The sequence below is a fragment of the Numenius arquata genome, chromosome 1 (genome assembly GCF_964106895.1).
Source record: "Numenius arquata chromosome 1, bNumArq3.hap1.1, whole genome shotgun sequence".
Lineage (NCBI taxonomy): Eukaryota > Metazoa > Chordata > Aves > Charadriiformes > Scolopacidae > Numenius > Numenius arquata.
Genome location: NC_133576.1, coordinates 12,165,061 through 12,186,378, shown reverse-complemented (window position 1 = coordinate 12,186,378; position 21,318 = coordinate 12,165,061). Strand labels below are relative to the sequence as shown.

At 37.6% G+C, this 21,318-nt stretch overlaps 1 protein-coding gene across 2 annotated transcripts in view; it reads left to right on the top strand.

The window, feature by feature from the left end:
- The window catches only part of STXBP5L (syntaxin binding protein 5L), a 201,316-nt gene that overhangs the window by 12,707 nt on the left and 167,291 nt on the right, over positions 1 to 21,318 (top strand). For both annotated transcript variants that reach the window (XM_074145586.1, XM_074145578.1), the window contains exon 2: positions 3,046 to 3,143. In XM_074145586.1, the coding sequence (XP_074001687.1) occupies positions 3,046 to 3,143 (98 nt within the window). The remainder of the gene's footprint in view (positions 1 to 3,045; positions 3,144 to 21,318) is intronic.

The window sequence follows — 21,318 nt, the reverse complement described above, 5'->3', positions numbered from 1 at the left end:
AAGTATCCCTCCTGTATCATTTTCTTAGATTGGAAGGCTACTGATACCTTTTCCTCTTTCCATCTTACCTGAGCAGGAAGCAGTTTTACCAGTCGAAGATTCTAGGCACAGAAGCCTATAAATGAGGGATGTCATGGTCTTATGGCAATGTAATGCATGGCCGCTCATCTTTCAACCTTGGTGAAAGCTGTAATCATTGATACTTTTTAATTTCCTACATAGTTGAGTAAGATGCTATATATGTTTCAGTCAACACTTCATCCTCTATTCTGGTAACCAATCCGTTACTTGCTTCGGTGAGATTTTTGCATGTGGCACATTGGTTGCAATTTGGAAGTAGATTCTACATCCTGAGTCACAGGCTTTGACTACATAGTTCAATTTTAACAAATAGACATCTTAAAAATTATTTATCTAACTAAATCAGTTTTGGTGTCGGATGTTACACAAAACAGGGTATCTGTAAAATGTTAGTAGAAAAGTTACAAATGTTAAGTTTATGCAAATTAGCAGGAACAGTTTTGACTATAAACCCTATTACTTAATTGATATAGTTTAAAATTGAGTTTAGTCCTGTATCTTCTGAGGCTATTTAGAGAATATAAAAAACAGTTTGAAAGAATTGTCTCTTTGCAGTCTAATATAAACTACCATAGAACAAAAGTTAAGGAAAACTCTTACACTGAAAAATTGCATTATATACCATGTGAACAATTTTACTGGATATTGCATATTATTACTAGTGTGATTTTCTTTTTTCACCTAATGAAATATATCATGATATTTTAGACAGAAAGAGATTGCTGTTATGTTCTGTACAGCGTATTAAAATGTTCATTAGTAGAATACTAGCAAGCCCAAATAATCAGTTTCCTATATTTAGGTACATTGGTTGTGTAAAGATTACTGGAATGATATGTACATGCAATTCACCATAAGAATATTTGCTTAAAATTATTTAAAAGATAATTCAAAAGAGAATAACAAAACTGAACAAAGATTTATGCTGAAATTATAGTTGCCTTTGTAATTGTTCTGTTTCAAATTATTTCACATATTACATGTAAATTCTATGTCCAAGGGAGCACAGACAACCTCTAGAGACAGCATACCAAAACCGAAGACATAAAAGAAAGCTGGCTAATGTGGAGAAAAGTAGTCCTGGCTCCATCTGCTGTCTGCTTTTTCTCTCTCCTTTTTGCTTTTTGTTCTTTTTTTTTTTTTGGCACCTTTTTCTTAGGGCATTTGGGTTAGGTAGGTCCTTTATTTCTTTGAACGCATACTGATGTTTTAGGATAATTTTTTTTCTGCTTTTGCCTGCTATTGAGGTAGTGGATCTTTTTCCAAAATTAAGCTTTGTTTTGTGTTTTCTGCCTACCATCGATAGTTTTGGTCTATATTGTTCCTACTATACATAATTCAGATTAAGTAGGAATATAATATTTGTCACCCTAGGATCAGGTTAATTTTGTGGCCGCCTCTCTTCTTCATCTGTATTAATAAATGCTGTAAGGAAGTCCAGGCACAGTTCTAGAATCATTACTCATTCTTACATGTATGCTCAAACTAGCTTTGTCAATGCATAATTGAAAAATCTATTTGCAACACAAACCAAACTGAAACAGAGTTGTGGAGATCTTTCATAAATGTCTACATTAACATAAAATGTGAGTTACTTTTCTACAGCATACTGAAGTAGCATATGTTTCTGGATTTTTGAAGTCTAGAAACTAATAATTAGACATTCTTTTTAAAAGAAATCACTTATCAGCAATAATTAAGATACGAAATGAGTAAGATTTCTTTTAAGGAAGTGGATATTTGCTGAAAAACATACATTTGGTTGTTCCCAAACTACTTGTGAATATCAGTTCAAGTGTTTCCAGCTGAAATGGAAGAGTTAGATTGATACAGCTGTAGAAATCATCAGCTGCCTTTTACTCAACAGGTCTGCAATTAAGGAATCCCTTTTGTTGAAGTTGTTCCATAGGAACTGCTGAATGCTTCAGTAGACACAGTCCATGAACAAGATAATTTCAAGGAAGAAAAAAATACCTTAATGTTAAATTTCATTCAGTTCAAAGTACTTCCTCTCCAATCCCAACCATGTAAAAAAAAAAAAAAAGAGTCAATCCTAAATTCAATATTATATCTAATATTATAAAGCATTGTTTTTATACTAATAAAAGTTATTATTTGTCACCCAATTTTAAGTAAGCAGTCATACACATGAAATGAATTACAGATCATTTTTGTGTATAGTTGTATAATTAGTCTAGTTATTTTCTTATTTTTAGTGTTCTCCCTCATAAGAATCAGGCAGGTCATATTGGTCATAACCTCCAGGTTAAGATAACTTAAAATATTACTTGAGGCAGTCTTCAAACTTAAGGATGTGTTGCATCATGCTCAGTTCATTTATTCTCCAAGGTATCTCTGTAAAAATTAGAATTAAAAGCATAGTATTATAAATAAACATTAAGAAAGGGTGAGTGGTTCAGTTGCTCATTTTGAGAGCATCTTCTCTGGCTTCTTTGTATTTTAAATTGATATTGAGGATTTTTACCTTGTAGACTCAATTCAGTTTATTGGTTTGTTGGATCTGTTCCCCTGGATATGTTCCATTTCTTTCTGCTGAAGCTGTTCTGTGGAGGCTGAGGTTATTTGTGACAGTCTTTTAAAAGCACATTATGTGTCTTTTTTTTCAAATTACAGTTCAGCTGCCTTGCATATTGAGATTATCTTTCAGTATACCATATAAGCAATATATATCAGTTGTATATTGGCATATAGTTTGTAATCTACTTTGTTACAACGAAACTATTTAAAATACTACTGACTAAAGAGCATATCTAGAAATTGATGAGTGAAATTCATGTCTTTATTCAAAATACTGTATCTTTTTAAATATTTTTCATGAAATGTATTGCAAATACTACAACATATAGCAAAATGTAGATTCTTTTCCTATACGCATAACATAAAATATACGTGTTGTTATCAGTCATTACAATTCAATCACTTTGCTCATTTGTTCTGTTTCAGACGGTGCGCCATGGTTTTCCTTATCTACCTACTGCCTTAGCTTTTGACCCAGTTCAGAAAATTCTGGCAATTGGAACAAGAACAGGAGCCATACGAATGTATCCTTTCTCATTCAGAATTTACACCATTTCTATTTATTTCTAATATAGTGATGTGAATCATCTTCTGCGAGCACTCAGGTAAGTTTACTGTTTATGTTGTTATGTTCTACTTCATTTTGCTTCACTGGATGAACTGGAAATGGATATGCGGTTGAGAAATTACCATTAGGTCTTTAAGGTGTCCAAAGAAAACTTTTTGATTGAGTTTTTGGTATATGGTTTTGGCATATATTCATTAATATAAAGCAGAATTATTTTTTGTTTTTCAGCATGAAAAGTAGACACTTTTCAGTATGTAAAGGTAGACTACAAAGTGGTAACAAGTAACTTGTGGATGTTGTGCTGGCAATAAATAAATTCATTGCTGCAATGCAGCTAGCCAAATCTTTACTGTAGCTATCTATGTATGAGATATTGTTTAGGCTCTTCCAAGTGAATGGTGGGAAATAAGTGATTTTAGGGCAGAAATCATCTCTTCCTGGAGGAGAAGGTGAAACACTCTAAAAGTGCCTGTTTCTCTTCATTAATTATAAAGGTGCATCAGTGCCAGCACTTTATGTATTTTTTATGCAGTAGGGATTTTAAGTTCGAAGTCTACACAGAGTGTAAATAAATTGAATATAAATGTAATGAAAATTTGAAAACTTTTATTTAAAAAAAAATCTGAGAATATTTAAATGTGTTGTATTTCAAAATGCTTCTCTGCATATTTTTATTTGTTTGTTATGGTTCAAATTTATTCCAGTTTGTTGAAAATACATATAAAGTAGGGGGAAAAAGGAAGAAAGAGTATTACAGGAAAGTTTAAAAGTTACAGGATACAGAATTAATAAACCAATATTTTTTACAACCTTTTTGTAGCTAAATAAATTCTGGTTTTAAAGTAGGGGACAATGCTGTATAAAATACCAATCCAACCTTTTTGGGTTCTTTTGCTACAATATTCCCAAGGTAACTATAAACCTAATGAACCCAAAGGCAAGTTACAGAGTGAAGAAAAATCTCCTCCTGGAGAACCAGTCTGTGCTACATGTAACATGACTAAAACTTTTTCTCCATTTTTGAGTGCTCTTGTTCTGAACAGTTGCGTTTTCATAAGCCTCACTTTCTATCTGATCCAGAACTTCTCACAAGACTCAACTAAATCTCTAGTTATGCGACAAGCTTTGCTTTGGTAGTTCTACTCTTAATATTTACCTGTATGAAGTAGATTGAATATATTCTGTTCAATTACAAAGAGAAAAATCCCCCTGAATTTGTGCACTTCTGGGAAAGTGCAAGTCTAGTAGTCATGCTTTCTTCTCTTGGGAGGTATGCAAGATTAGAAGGCTGGAGCTTTGTCTCTGGAAGCTTCATTGATATCTTCTGTGGGTGGGGGTATTTCATAGGTAATGTAGATATAGGAAAAAGACCTTGCAGAAAATTGACTCCTGAGCCCACCTCTTGTTTCCATCTCAGCAACCTGGCTTTTGTCGGAGCAGTGCCGTTACTGGCTATGTATCCTATACCTTTATAAATCCCTCCTTTGGGAAAAATGCAGGTACAGAGCCTGAATTAATTTAAGGTTCATGTAGAATTAAGTTAATCCTGCATGTCCCCTGCCACAGGAATGGAACATGCAGTGGAAAATTAGCTCTATCCCTAGCCTTATATAAAACTCTTTATTATATCTTTCATGGAAATGGATTACAAAGGGTGAGAGGAATAAAGGAGAAGAATGTTTTTCAAAGCACCATTCTTTTTAATCTCTCTTCTCCAGTTTTGCTAGCAAACCCCTACCTCATTCACAGAAAATTTTCTACCAGTTCGAGTAACTGAATCAAACAAGAGCATCAAGATTACCAGGGAATTTGATTTAACAGAGAGAATTTGTTCCACATATATGTTGTGTTTGACTGGTCCTTCCATACATACAGTACTGTGGATGTAGTGAGAGGACAAACTATTTGACTACCATCAGAGAAATGCACCCAATTATTTGTTTGTTTTTTTACTGGCAGTACCAAAAGGGGCCTTGTTTGGATCAGACTGTGTTGTGCTGGGCAACACAAAGGCATAGCAAGACAGAATTTATGTTTAGTATTCATGTAATGGTGTAAAACAAGTTTTCCTGTGACCGGTGTAAGTCACTTAATGGTACTGTTGCTTCCCTGTCTTCCTAAAAGATTCACAAAGTACTGGTATTTCTATTGGTCACAAGTTAAGAGGTCTCAAAAGACAAGCTGTTTCCAAAGAAAATGAAGCTTGTGCCTCTGTGTTGTGAATTAATGTTTAAGATCACGCCTTCAGGTGATCATTTCAAATGATCCAGCAGCAGTACTGAAACTGACTATGCTAAATTGGCCTGAAATAGAGTATATTATTCATAAGTTGCTATTAGGGTACAGAGATAAATGAAAGTTCATTTTGGTATGACAGTCAATTTGTCTTCGCCTAGATTTCTTTTCAGCCTGCTTTAGATGCAACTGCTATAGTTTCTACAGCAATGGGAATTGCTGTTGCTATGCTCTACTGATCCTAGCAGTCTCTGTGGGATTCTCAAGGAACTTCAAACAACAATGTAGGTTTTACCTACACTGATGACTGCTGGGTACTGGATCCTCATAGGGCTAGCTATGCTCCAGCCCACAGAATGAGAGTGCATTGCAAATCACCGATGAAAGAGTATCTTTCCATTACCAACACAAGCTAACAAAATCTGCAAATACAGGGCAAAACCTCCACTCTTGAAACAATTGCTGTGCCATCTGGTCATTCTTTTCCTTTGTCCTAAACACAGCAAATTTTATTTCCCCTCTGAGGACTTTTTTTCCTATCTGAAGCCTGTTCTCAGCTTCCATACCTTTGATCATTGCTCAGATCATTGTGTGATACCACTCTACCTTGCTTCAGGCAAACACATTCAGATGAAGAGGGGCTATGAAATTGAATTCCTTTTCTTACTGTTACCATATCCTTCTTCCTTGTCCCGGTCTGGAAAACCTTCTGCTATTACACATGAAAAAAACAAAGTGTGCAGTCTCTGGTTACTATCAGAGAAGGCTCTGTATCACCATACAAGGGGGCAAGAAATTAAGACTTCCTCATTTCAGAGGAAAAAGAGAAATTTAGGGCTTTGTCACATTCTCTATCTGAATAAATAGATTAAAATCAGTGTTGTTAGCAGTGATTATTCCAGTATCAGATCTGAAGAAGTGGCATGTTGCTCTCAGATTTCAGGATGCATAATTCTATATTGTCATTTATTCAGCTAACAAATGCTTGTTAAAATTCACTATAGGTACTTTCTGGAGTTACTAAGTCTTTTCCTTTGGACTTCTTCCATCACATCAAAGATGTGCTTAGCCAGTACAGCCACCAATTTTAAACATATAGAATAGAGCATCTATATATTTTTGTATTGAGCTGCTGATTATTTGGTGGTCAGCTGCAGTAAGAAATTCTGAGACAGACTCTTCTCTAGCTATTATCTCTTCTCTAGTTATTATCGTCTTTGCTTTGTAAAAAATGAGAAAGTTTGTCTTAAATCCAGTGCAAAGAAAACAACTTACTGGGTCCAGAATGGCCTCCACACCACTGAAAGCTTATCCATCATTAAACAGGCTTAAATTAGTAATATGTCTTTGGACATGTTTTAGTGTTGTCTGTTGTCATTAATACACATTCTTTAGACTTAGGGGCTTCAAGTTATCATGAATTCAGGTTATGGGGCATGCAAATCTTTACTTTCACTGTTTGTTGCCTAAGCAAAAAAGTAAACAATCCACAATACATGCAAGGCCTTTCTAATAGATGTAACAGCTTGCTTTTATCAGACAATGTTATCAGACAATATAGTAGCCATTTTATACCTCAGAAAACAAAATTACTCTGACTCACTAGCACATGAATGTGGAAGTGTTGATCTGCCCCCACCTTTCATTTAGCTGCATGGTCCTGACACTTTCCTTGCTCTGACTCTGGTGCTCATCAAGTATTTCTGTAAGCAATCAAATTCACTAACCTGGCAAAATACTAGTTCTTTTTTGCTGTGTTCCTTGTTTGCCAGATTAGTGAACTGAATTATCTGGCGCTTACCTCTGGTGCTAGTCAGAATGATGCATAAGGAAACTGCAAGAATGAAGTTGGGATGTGACATAGAGGGAGATAGAGGAGAAATAGGAATTTGGCAATAAGGAGCAGGTTATTAGATTGACTTGTCTTGCTATGTGAAATTGCATAGAAAACCAGCTATGGCAGAATGCTGTTGTCTCTGAGATTTGCTACAAAATGTAGAAATAGCCTTGAATTTTGAGGGTATGGAAGATAGCCTAACTTTTGCTTAGGTTTAAAAAATCTTCTTAATGTTAAAGACATTTGAAATCACAAAAATTCTACAGGCTTTGCTCAGGAGAGATTCTGCTTTAGGATCATATTTGGAATAATTTTTCTGACCTGTTTTATGTGTTTCTTCCAATGCTTCAATAGCAAGGGTGATTTTTTTGAATGTCAAATACAGTACAGCAGTACTTATTTTAAGAGGTACATTTTGTGAAAAACAAAACATGGCTTCAAGAAGGCCAATAGAACCCTATCTCGTATCAGAAGTAGTGTGGCCAGGAGTATTAGGGAAGTGATTGTCCCCCTGTACTTGGTACTGGTGAGACCGCACCTTGAATACTGTGTTCAGTTTTGGGCCCCTTACTACAAGAAAGACATTAAGGTGCTGGAGCGTATTCAGAAAAGGGCAATGTGGGAAAGCAGCAGAAGATTGGCGAGGAGGACTGTAAATACACTCAAGTGACTTGCATGTCGGGTGCTAGAAAACACATATATCACACTAATTCTTGCTTAGTTTTGTGTGCTCAACAAGTAGGACATCTGCACTTAGATAACATAGGCCTGGGATGGACTCAGGGGCACCTTATCAAACACGCCTGAGATTCCTGCCCGGCTGTTGAATAGATCAAAGCACAGCGGAAAACTCTGCCTTCCGGAATCCTTGAAATACAGGCCCAAACAGCAAGTGGGAGCTCTCTCACTCCCTTGCTAACAAGGACTCTCTTGCTAATAAGGACTCTTGCTCCGCGGTGCCTGTGTCCCCTGCTTGCCTGCCTCTGCCCAGGTGCTGCTTCAGAGGTTCCCCGATCCATGAGGGATTGAGATTAAATTTGTTCTTTGCCCTTAATCCATGGTTTTGTGGTTGTTCCTGTGTCCTGCCTGCATCGGCTCACACAGGCAATGAAGCTGGTGAGAGGTCTCTAGCACAAGTCTTATGAGGAGTGGCTGAGGGAACTGGGGTTGTTTAGCCTGGAGAAAAGGAGGCTGAAGGGAGACCTTATTGCTCTCTACATCTACCCAAAAGGAGGTTGTAGTGAGGTGGAGGGTCTGTCTCTTCTGCCAAGAAAGAAGTGATAGAACAAGAGGAAACAGCCTCAAGTTGCACCAGGGAAAGTTAAGATTGGATGTTAGGAAAAATTTCTTCACTGAAAGGGTTGTCAAGTGTTGGAACAGGCTGCCCAGGGAAGTGGTTAATTCACTATCCCTGGAGGTATTTAAAAGACATGTAGACATGGCACTTAGACCTGGGAGTGGTAGGTTAACAGTTAGACTCGATGATCTTAAGGGTCTTTTCCAACCTAAATCTATGATTCTATGAGTTTATCTCAGTTCTTTCTATGAAACAGCCAATAATCACATATTTGATTCCAGAGTTACTAACACAAGTAAAGGGGAAGGTGAAATCTAAATCTAAGGTAGTTCTTTTGAGCAGTGTGAATCCTCAGCAGCTGATGTACACAGAGAGACTATATTACCAGGAGGTAAAACTGAGGCTGTTTGTGTGCTCTAGAAAAAGATCAGTCAAAGAAAACAAATAGCACTAATTAAATCATCACCTGCAGAGTTCTGAGGAGGCATGGAATTTTACAGTAGTTAAAGGAAATGTGGTAAAAAATGTTTGACATCAGGTTGGATGTACTTTAAAACAAGAGAAGAGAATATAACTTGAGGGTTTGGTCTGTGAGAAGGATGGCGTAACATCTAAATATAACGTGTGACAGATTTACTCTCCCTGGAACTGCTGTCTTTTAATCTAAACAAGGTTTCAGTAGATCTTTATCCTTAAAATAAACCAACTGTGTTCCATGCTGTTTACTCTATGTGATTTATTGGGCAGATGGAATGGGGGAAGCACAGACGAGATCATAAGACCAAAGTTCTGTTGTTTGACTTGGAAGAATCATTGATGCATTTCATCTTCATCTCATTGTTGAATATATTTGGGATTTTTCCAGAGCACTTGAGTGATTCAGGAACACAAACCTCACTGACAGTCAGTACTCCTAACAGAATTCTTTAAAAAAAACAAACCCTGGGAATCAACACATACATATTTTAATTTTTTTATATGCATAGGTATCTAAATAGATTATTACAGAAATGAATTTAATGTCAATTTACAAGAATAAAACATTATTATAAATATAAAAATAATCAAATTTACCTGTATTATTAAGTCTGACAGAACCAGAGTTTGGGGAATTTTAAATCTGTACTGAGAATACTATGCATCTGGTTATGTGTACACTCATATATGTATATATATTAGGTCTCTGCAGGTGTGAATTAATTTGGGTCCATTGGTCTGCCAAGCCTCTTTCATGCTTTTTAAGTAAGCAGGTTAAATGTATTACAGATAAATGTACTGGGCTTCCTTCACTTTCAATTGATATTTATCCAGGAGGTAAAAATGGAATCTGATATCTGCAAACAAATCTACTAAGAAAAAATAGATTTTCATATATTTGGAGATGCACGTAAAAATGGCATACAGGTGGATGGATCTGGCAGCATTTTATTCAAAGCTGATGACTGTGTTTATGATCACTGTCTGAAAAAAAATGCTTTCTGGATATTTGTTGCAAGAATTTTGAGTTTAGTAAAAGAAAACAACTTACTGTGATATTGAAATGATGAGTAGTGGTGATATTCAACCATTTCAAATAAGTGATGTGTCTTAATTAGACTTTGTGTGAGCTTTAGAGCTTTCCCTACCTTTTTTGTTCAAAACTTTGTCATTACCAGAAGTGAGGAAGTAATGCACATCAATTTGCCCTCCTTTCCAGTCTGCTAATTATATTTTTTTAGACAAATATCCATGATCTAAATTTGGCAAACATCCTGAAAACACAGAAACTTGTAGTCATACTATTACTTAGTTATTTATTTTGACTCTTTTTCTTTTGCGTTTATCTGGCAAATATTCCTGGTGGGAGAGAGAATTGATATCTCTCCAAATAATTTAGGAAAACTAATATCTAGCAAAAAGGAACCCCCAAAGTACATAGGTGCGTACATACACTGGGAGTCTTTTAGCACTGTGAAAAGGGACATATTTCTTTCTAGCTACAGGTGCTCATTCCATCTAAATTCTTGACAACTTCTTAAAGTTAGGTGCCTTTCTTGCGCATATATTGTTTATTAGAGGGAGGGCATGGGCAAAAGGGAGCTGTGGAGGGTTGAATGCCTGTCATGAGGTAGAAAGGCTACAATGACTCTGAATAATTGTCTCTGCATTGGGAATACCAATGTAGATGATCTTTGAAAATTTCTCAAACCAGAAAGATCCAGCTGTGAAGATCTTCTGCAGCAAGGAATGTGAACCCCATGTTGGTGGCTCAGTAGGAGATGGGACAGACATAGTCGTATGCTATTTTTCCATATTTTTTCCTGAGGTCTGAAAAATGTGGAGACGGACAAAACAGAAACTGTGTTCTCATTCAGGAGAGGGAAAGGGAAAGGTTTCCTTGAAGAGGTTCTTTTCCCTCATCCATGGCCAGCTCAGTCCGTCTTGCCCTAACTGTGACCTAGTTTCACTCCAGTTCTCATAGTTCTTACATTTCAGTTCCTCAGCCCTGACTTCTCTTTTCTTAGTGGCATCAAACTAGCAATATTTTTTCAATCTACACCTTTCTTCTGACCTGTGCAAAGCAGTCTCTGAATGACATTTTTCTAAGGAAACTGTGCATGTCAAGAACCAAGATGTTTCCTGAGTGCTTCAGATATAGCTTTCAAAGCCACACATGAGTACAGAAGGAAGAATCAATAAAGAACATCATGAGAGGAACCAAGCTTATGCAAAAGAGATGGTGGATCAAGAGCTATCAGAAAGTGAATAGCTGAAGCAGCCAAGTTTTAGGGGACATCAAAGAGTGTAAGCATAGCATCAATCTCCTCGTCCAGAGAGAGCACAGGGAGGGGAAATGACCCAGAAATTTTGGGGGCTGGTTCCTTTTTAGTGTTATTGTGAAGGAGATCAAAGGTAGTTTAGAAATTTATATGTAGAAATCATCACCATTTAAGCACGTTCCTACCAACCCACTCAATCCCCTTCTGGACACAGTAGATTCATAGCCCTCCTCAATCATGTGCATGAGTACCATCCTCAGTGCCTGGATCATTTGGAGAATGTGGGAGGTTGTGTCTTTACTGGTCTTTACTATTCCTGTCTGAATGGAAGGACTGCCCTGAGTACTTGCAGAGGTTTTACAAGGGACAGCAGGCACCTATGATTTGGAAACAACTGGGAACATTAATCCCATCTCTTACATAACTCCTTGCACTTGGACAATCACTTTTGACTTCATGACTGCATATCCTAAGGGCCACTCAAACCAGAAACGGGCTCCATCATTGTCAAGGCATTTCTGATGACCCAGCATCGTGGAGACTATGCAACATCTATTCTGGTGTAGACAAGCACCCAAACAGTGTTGAAGATCCTGTACCTAATGGTAAATAAGGTATTAGTCTTCAACAGCTCTTAAGCCAGACTTAGCAAAGGCACAGACACCATGCCTTCTGGTGAAGCCTGTTAAGATGCTAAGTCTACGCTGATGGGCCTCCAATGCTTGCATAGCATGAGGTGGTAGTTCATGAGGCTTAGGTAGTCATAGCAACTCTGAGTTGTGCATTAGATGGAAATGTGGATTCCATGAACTGGCTCTCCCCTTTGTAGTTCAGGAACCTACAGAGATCAAAGGCTTGGAAGATTTTGTTGGTGTCTCCTGCTATTACTATTTGAAGGAAGATAGTTTGAAGGACAGTATCTGAGGCAATCAATCACCACTGGTGGTCTTACTCTTTGCAAACTGGTTACTAACTAAAAAGTGAGAGTTAGAGTTGCATGGCTCCACAGAGTGATTGACACCCTTGAAAATAGGCATGGACTTCCAAAACTACATGAAAGAATCATGTAGTCATGGTACTAGCTTACAGGAGAGGGGCTTTGCAACTCTGCTCCTCATCTGAAAATTTTGCACCAACTGCTGATCATTTCACATCCAGAGGATAATGCTGTTCCACAAACAGAAGCTTGCTTTCTGGGACCAGAACCTCCAGTCAATCATACATGAAGCAATCATAGTGGCAAGGACTCCCAAAAAAAATATTCTGTCTATCTTCTTCCACTGAAAAGGAGTTCCAGAAGGATGGGTTCATTAAAATATATTTCCAACATAGCTTCTGCAGATGCGAGATTAAATTGTGTTCCTCTTCTGAAGCACCTCATAGACTACATTGTCAATATAGTACAAGCAGGAGCAAGAAAAGTAGAAATAAGAAAGAACTTACCTGGGCAGTGGTGGCATGTGCAGTTACATGGGCAATAAAGTGCTTATGTCATCTGTGAGAGACACTGAAGGCCAGCAAGTGCTCCCTAGATAGCCTGTAACTAAGTGACCAAATATGTGTGGGATAAGTTCCTTTCAAACTAATGTTCAAACCAGATGTCAGATTTGAATGAAAACACCTGAAACAAGTAAACTGAAAACGTGACAAGTCTCAGCACAAAGTTCTGCTCCTGTTATAATATAGTTATAACCAATGTTCCTGGAGATTTCATATGGAAGGAGCCATGAAGCATGATGGTGAATTTTATCTACTTATTTTTAAGTAAGTTCCACTGTATCAGCTTGAATGATCCTCTGGTCACATAATAAACAACCAATATTGGTATCTCATTTCATAATGTCATAATATACAGGTGTCAAATTTATCAGTTACTTCTTAAAGTAATAGAAGAAACTCTGAAACAAAAATGGACCTTAACACCTTTGGTGTGAAATACTGGGAAGTCAGCTTCAGTAGTTTGGGAAAGCAGCTTTATTTGTGAAGAACATGGGTGGCTGTTTCTTTTCATTTGATGTTTTTGGGAACTTCAGTGTGCTTTTTTTATGGATTAGGTGTATCAGAGGTGATACTATGACGGGCAGAAATAACTAAATATAGGAAGATAACCAACAGTGATGTGTAGAAAGTTACTAGTTTTCTCTTGGCAAGATGAATCATAGAATCATAGAATAGTCTGAGTTGTAAAGGACATTTAAAGGCCATCTAGTCCAACCTCCCTGCAATAAGCAGGGACATCTTCAACTAGATCAGGTTTCTCAGAACCCCATCCAACCTGACCTTGAATGGTCTTGCTTTTTCAAGTCCTTTGGCTTTTAACTTGGTTCCTGCTGTTTATATCTCTAAAATGTAAAAGCATCTTCCAGCGTCAAGAAGTTTTATAAAATGTAATGCATGGTTGTAAAATTATTTTAAGATTAAGAATACCAGAAATGTATTTTCTGGAGCTATAGAAAAACGAAGTCCTTAAATACATTCACAATAGGGTGATAACCACTGTTACAAACATTTGTGAATTATCCTACACATTTTGACCATGCCTCCACAGTATGTGGTTTGTAAAAAGTGAATGACTAGCCATTCTTGAACACATATTTGTAAATTAAAATAAAATTTCTTATAAAAATGGACATAAAATGAATTTAAAGATAACTCACCTAAATGAAAATCATCATCCAGACCATGTTTTTCAAGCTGCCAACTTCCTCAAGTAGGCTGTCCAAGCTAAAAAGAAAACAAAGGTAGAAACTCCAGTCTTTCCTGAAGCAACAGAAGAAAATTCTTCTGTGAGGATCATCCCTAAGAATGTCGTCTTCTATGCTCCTAAAGTTTGTAGCTTAGAGTTGCTAGCATTGCAACTCTCAAATGAAAAGAAATATCAATGAAAAACTGTTCCTTTTTATAGGTTCCTTTAGTTTTAATGGAAAGATCATTCTTTTGTATTTGAAAGTAGAAGAATCGCTTTGTTAGGGTGACAGTTTTTACTACAGGAAAGAAGGTTTCTCAATTTCTTTTAAGAGTAAATTTAATTACAGGGAAATCAATATCTGCAATAAGAAAACAGTGTAATTTTCAGGGCTGCTGAACAACTTAAGGACTTGAGACATTTTCCAGTCGCTTAAAAAATGTTTAAACTATTTTTAAAGGAATATAAATAATGCTATACGCTACATATTCCTACAAGTAGGCTACAACCTATGCTACAATAGAGGACAGAAAAACACTAAGAGTCCTTACTAGTGTTGTTTAGATGAATAATTCTCTCCTGACTTCAAATCCATTAGTTACTGTAATTCTGAGCAGGCAGTTAGAATGTTGTACCTTAATTGCTGATTTTAGCTAGCCAGCACCAAGGTTTGCCTATTTTGGCTAGTCATAGCCATTTATAGGGCTTCACAGAAAGATACTGAGACATTGTATTAAAAGTGAATATTTTCGTTCTAAGTTCCTTCCCCAGCCAATGGAACTCTGAAACATAGAGCTAACAGAAGTACGGTACAACCAGGTCTGCAGGTTCAATTCATTCATTTTCCATTAGTCCTCTATCAGTTCTGTCCCCACACCTCTTCAGCTTTGCTCCTGCCACTGTCAGGATTCTTCACCAACCTTATGCTTCTGGGTCTGATGAGGAAGAGCTGTATCAGGGTCCTTGTCTACTTTGCCATGCTGTTCACTGCAGAGAAAGAAAGGAGCACAGACATTCAACTTGGAGGAAATGAGGGTGAAAGACTGAAATGCCGCCTCTTTGAAATACTGCATTCTTTGTATTTATTTTTCTGTCTTCTGTCCTGTGAGACTGGTGTTTTATCATGAGGAGACAAAGAGAAAATGTTGGTTGTTTCCTTAAACAGTCTAGTTGGTTGCCTGCTCCCAAAGTAGAGGAATCAAAGTGTCTGCTCTGATTTTCCTAGCATGTTTGAAACTTATGAGAGGGACTGCAAGTTTTTCTGTTGTTCCTAGAGGGGTATCAGGTGTAGCTAAATTTATTCACAAGGGGAAAGGCTACCAAAACTGCTACCACTGATTCCATTGATACTGAATAATTTAAAGATGTCTTACTTCCCTAGTTTAGAATAGGATCCTGAAAGTTGGCAATTAAGAAACCATAAAAGTTCTCTTCCAGCAGTTCTGATAATGTGGTGCAGTTTCTAACAGGACAGGTAAACTTGTCGATGATGGAGACTGTCAGAAAGAGTGTTCACAAATATGTATGCTTGGTGTCATCTTTGCTATCCAGAAACAAGATTTCCACTCGTGCCTAATGGCTGTCTGGCTACTGATTTGTCTTTAAGCACACTTAGATGAGGTTCGTGCTATAGACCTATATAAACAGGTGCATGAATGGACCCCAAGGTAGGAACTGGGGGAGCAAAGTCCCCCCCGCTGTAAGAGAAGATCAGGTTCATGATCACATGAGGAACCTGAACATACAGAAGTCTATGGGACCTGATGAGATGCATCCCAGAGTCCTGAGGGAATGGGCTGGTGTAGTTGCCAAGCTACTCTCCATGATATTTGAAAAGTCATGGCAATCAAGTGAAGACCCCGGAGACTGGAAAAAGGGAAACATTGTAGAAAGGAGAAGCCTGGGAACTACTGACCTGTCAGCCTCACCTCTGTGCCTGGGAAGATCATGGAACAGATCCTCCTTGAAGCTATGCTAAGGCACATGGAGGACAGGCAGGTGCTTTAAGACAGCCACTGTGGCTTCACCTAAAGGCAAGTCCTGCCTGAGCAACTTAGTGGCCTTCTGTGATGGAATGACTACATCAATGGACAAGAGAAGACCTATGAATTTTGTCTATCTGGACACACTTTGACAGAGTTCCCCACAACATCCTTCTCTCTAAATTGGAGAGGTATGAATTTGACGGGTGCAGTGTTCAGTGGATGAGGAATTGGCTGGCTGGTCACATCCAGAGGGTAGTGGTCAGGGCCTCAATGTCCAGATGAAGATTGGTGACAAGTGGTGTCACTCAGGGGTCCATTTTGGGACCAGTACTGTTTAATATCTTCATCAATGACATACATAGACAGTGGGATTGAGTGCACCCTCAGCAAGTTTGCAGACAACACCAAGCTGAGTGGCGCGGTTGACATGCCTGAAGGATGGGATGCCGTCCAGAGGTACCTGGACAAACTCGAAAAGTGGGCCCATGTGAACCTTGTGAAGTTCAACAAGGCCAAGTGCAGAGCCCTGCACTTGGGGCAGAGCAATCCCCAGTATCAATATAGGCTGGGGGATGAAGGGCTTGAGAGCAGCCCTACTGAGAAGGATGCGGAGGTACGGGTGGATGAAAAGCTGGACATAAGCCAACAATGTGCACTCACAACCCAGAAAGCCAACTGTCTTGTGGGCTGCATCAAAAGCAGCATGGCCAGCAGGCTGAGGGAGTTGATTCTGCCCCTCTGCTCCGCTTTTGTGAGACCCCACCTGGAGTACTGCATCCAGCTCTGGGGCCCTCAGCACAGGAAAGACATCGAAATGTTGGAGCTGGTCCAGAGGAGGACAACAAAAATGATCAGAGGGATAGAACACCTCTCCTATGAAGACAGGCTGAGGGAGTTGGGGTTATTCAGCCTGGAGAAGAAAAGGCTCCAGGGAGACCTTACCGCAGCCTTTCAGTACTTAAAAAGGGCTTATAAGAAAGATGAGGACAAACTTTTTATCAAGGCTTGTTGTGATAGGTAATGGTTTTAAACTAAAAGAGGGTATATGTAGACTAGACATAAGGAAGAAATATTTTACAATGAGGGTTGTGAAACACCAGAACAGGTTACCCAGAGATGTGGTGGATGTACCATCCCTGGAGACATTCAAGGTCAGGCTTGATGAGGCTCTGATCACGAGCAACCTGATCTCGTTGAAGATGTTCCTGCTCATTGCAAGGGCGTTGGACTAGATGACCTTTAAGGGTTCCTTCCAACCCAAACTATTCTATGATACAGATCTCTGAGTTTGCAAAGATAAGGAATCAGTAGGTGTGAGAACCCGACAGACCTAACAGTAGTTAAGTAAGGATGTGTTATCTGTCCTTGCTTCTGATATTTCCCATATTTAAAACTTCACTTGTGTTATCATCAGCACTTAGTTTTACAAGGTCTGTGCTTTGACAGAGGACAGGCAATGAAAGACTATTGCCTTGTGTTTTAGAGCTCTGACCCAGTAAATATATTGCAATTCTGGACTCTTTGATATGATGTTGGCATTGTGATCACAATTAATACACAATAGAATAGCAAATCAAGGTCATACATGTAAATTTAACTCTTGCAGCTGATAATCTTTTTGAATTCTTGGCTTTAATGTACAGTCTTTAACATTCCTTTAACACTTCAGTGTGATCATATCCTAAATAATTCTCTGAGAACTAGAATTAGTTTTGCACTAGTGTAGGAATCATAACTTATTTTCTTGATTTAAATGTATTTTAAAACATGAGTGCAAATATTGCATTAATTTTTATGTAAAATTAGCTGAATTTCAGAAAAAAATTGATTAGATAAAATGTCTCAAATAAAATCTGAATTAGAAATAGCCAAACCCATTAAAATCATCAGTTTATTTGCCTTTTAATTAGCAGCTTTACATTCCTAGTTAAAACTATAATTGGTTATCATCCTGCTTGCTAGAGATAGATACCTTTAGAGTCCAAGTTTCAATTCAATATTTCTCTTTTTTGCTTTCTCTTCTTCTTCCTTAGTAGGGAGTAGAAAGAACTAATATGGTCTGTAGTTCCAGCAGTGATTACATGGGAAAGTCTGTCAGTGTGCCGTGAAGCTATGAATGGCTATTATGAAGTTAAGCCTGGTATGAAAGATATAGAAGGTCGAGTTTAATCTGCCCATGTTGCTGCTTGTGAATTAATTAAGTGTCTTGAATGACACCAAAAAAAGCTTTCCTAAACAACATAGTTTGGGAATTTAATACTAAGTGTTTTCAAGCTGCTTGAAGAATCAGCAGAACCTTTTGGAGGAGCAAACTCGTGCAAGCTTCTTTCATTTAAAAAAAAATAGGAAAACCTTTCAGTTCTCACTTGCAAACTTTCTTAAATACATATTTAGAAAATTTCTTATTCATCAGCCAACTACAAGACCAACTACAAAGCTATCAAGTGTTATTTAAGTGAGTATTTTTATACTGTCCATGGAAATTATGTTGTCCTTTTTTTTTTTTTTTGTTCTAGTCAATCTATGGTTATATAATGATAGTACGTATGCCCTGGAGCATTGTTGTCACTGCTTATTGTAGTTATTATTCAGATGTGATTCTGGAAATTTAGGCAGGTTATTTTTATCAACAGAATCTTGTAAAGTTATCTTTTAAAGAGAAACTGAGCTGTGAATCTTCATGTCAGATTTAAACTCATAAACATACAGGATCTCTCAGGGGGCTTTTTTATTGCAACAATTATATTCATCAACAATCTGTATACAGTTAGTTATAGGGATTCACATATCTCTTCCTTGAATTCCTGCTGTAAGTTTAGGTTCTCTTACGTCTAGAAGTTTAGGTTCTCCTGATGTGCATAAGCAATTATACTTATTTTTTCTTCTAGTGGAAATTACATTGAATTTGTCAACTTTGCATGTGGCCATTATCTTGCTCTTTCACTAAGTTTGTTTAGGTCTGTTTAAAGATCCTCACTATACTTGCTAAACTAAATGACTTTGTCACATATTTAGGTCTTTAACAGATTAAGAAATATAGCAAACTTTATCAGATGTACACTGGAATATTGTGCCTTCAGCCTAAATGCCATTGCTTTTGGTGACACTGTATTCAGAATCTCAAAATGACATTTGAAAGTGGACTGTGCTCCCCTATGTCCCATCCATTTTTTAAATGCTTTTAAATTTCTTGAACATCCTACTGGGAATTTTTGAAGTCTGTTAGAATTCAGTTTTTCAGTTTACTGACAGTTAATCATACCCCTTTTTTTCCTACTATAATTTTTAACCAATGGAGGTATTTTCTCTTATTCTGTGTCTCTTCAGTTTCTGCATTGTTTTCTGGTTAAGGACCCTTTCTGCAGCCTTTTGACAGCTGTGGAAATAGTTGTCCAGTTTCATGACCTTTTAGAAGGCCAAGCAGTACCAAGAGATCAGTGTCATATGAACTTTTTGGGAGGAGCTATTATTTTTTTAGGGAATAATAATTAGACTAAATTCTTTATTGTTATATTTCTTATTTTAATTTTTAAAAGTTTGCAAGGTGACACTGTTAAGTTTTACTGGTGTGAAATTTCCTAGAACATCTGAAGGAACTGCTGAAAGTACATATTATTGTCCATGCAGTTTTGTTGGGGGCAGTTGCTAGCATTCATTCTGCTTAATTCCAATGCTCTTTCCAAAACAGGACATTAATATCATCTGAACCTACTAGTAATTTCCTTAGGACAAGGGAGGTGATTGTCCCCCTGTACTCGGCACTGGTGAGGCCCCACCTCGAGTACTGTGTCCAGTTTTGGGCCCCTTACCACAAAAAAGACATTAAGGTGCTGGAACGGGTCCAGAGAAGGGCAACGAAGCTGGTGAGGGGTTTACAGAGCAAGTCTTATGAGGAAAGGCTGAGTGAGCTGGAGTTATCCAGCCTAGAGAAAAGGAGGCTGAGGGGAGACCTTATCGCTCTCTACAACTACCTGAAAGGAGGTTGTAGAGAGGCAGGGGTCGGTCTCTTCTCCCAAGTCACAGGCGATAGGACAAGAGGAAATGGCCTCAAGTTGCGCCAGGGGAGGTTCAGATTGGATATTAGGAAAAATTTTTACACTGAAAGGGTTATTAAGCATTGGAATGGGCTGCCCAGGGAAGTGGTTGAGGCCCCATCCCTGGAGGTATTCAAAAGATGGGTTGACATAGTGCTTAGTGACATGGTTTAGTGGTGTGGGGTTTTTTTGTTTTTGTCAGAGTTAGGTTGATGGTTAGACTAGATGATCTTAAAGGTCCCTTCCAACCTAGACAATTCTATGATTCCATGATTAGCTGCTGTTTTCCCAACGTATGTTTCTGATACCTTTATCTTTAATAGTGTGACCTAACACACACAAAAAAAGGGAGCGTACATAGAGAATCCTTTACCAATACACTCTTTTAAAAGCTGAATCAGAAATAATTAAGTAGTTTTGTAATATTCTTGTTTGATTGCTTCCTTTAGCCCTGGGTAACCCAAGAGATTCATCAAGTTTTGTTGTAGTTTTTGTTTTGTAAGCTTGCCATTTCCAATGTGATCAAAACATTTCACATTTGTTTTTTTCCTTTACCTCTCTCAATACTCTGGACAGTAGCATAAATCTAGAGCAACTCTTCTGAGCTGAATGGGGTTATTCCAGATGGATATTGTACTTTCCACCTCCATATAGCTTGGCTGCATTTTCCCCCAGGTTTTATTCTCCTCATTAAAATAAAATAAAATGTTTGAACAGGAACATATATTTGATTTTGACAATAATGGGTAAAGAGTTGTATTAAACATTGGTTTTGCGTAAAGAAGTTTGGACTGTTAGCCCAGCTACTGTTCTTATACTCATAAAATGTCCATTGTAAATATTTTCTTCTACCTTTTGCAGGAAAAACGCCATCCATATTGGTTCCATCATGTTTAATAGGTAACACAGCTTTACTTGAAGTGAATTTGGGCTTCCAGGGACTTTTAAAACTGAGAAAATCTCTCTTGTTAACCAATACCTGTGGGTGTAACAGCAAGCAAGAACAGCAGCAAGAATCATATAGTTCTGTTGGATCTCAGTCATTTTTTTAAAAAAGTAACTCTTGAGAAGCATTGCATGTAAAGGAAGACAGAATTCATTAGTTTTTAATGTTTCCATTTTGCATTTGCATGTTTGTACTTTCAAATAGAATGGTTCTTAAACGGTATTTTATAATCTATGCTGACATGAATTAAAACTCCAAAAATGCAACACTACAGAATGGGAAAGAGACCTTTAATCACCAAGTATCAAAATTATTAAAATGGCTATCAGTAGGGCTGTCCCAGTTATACTGA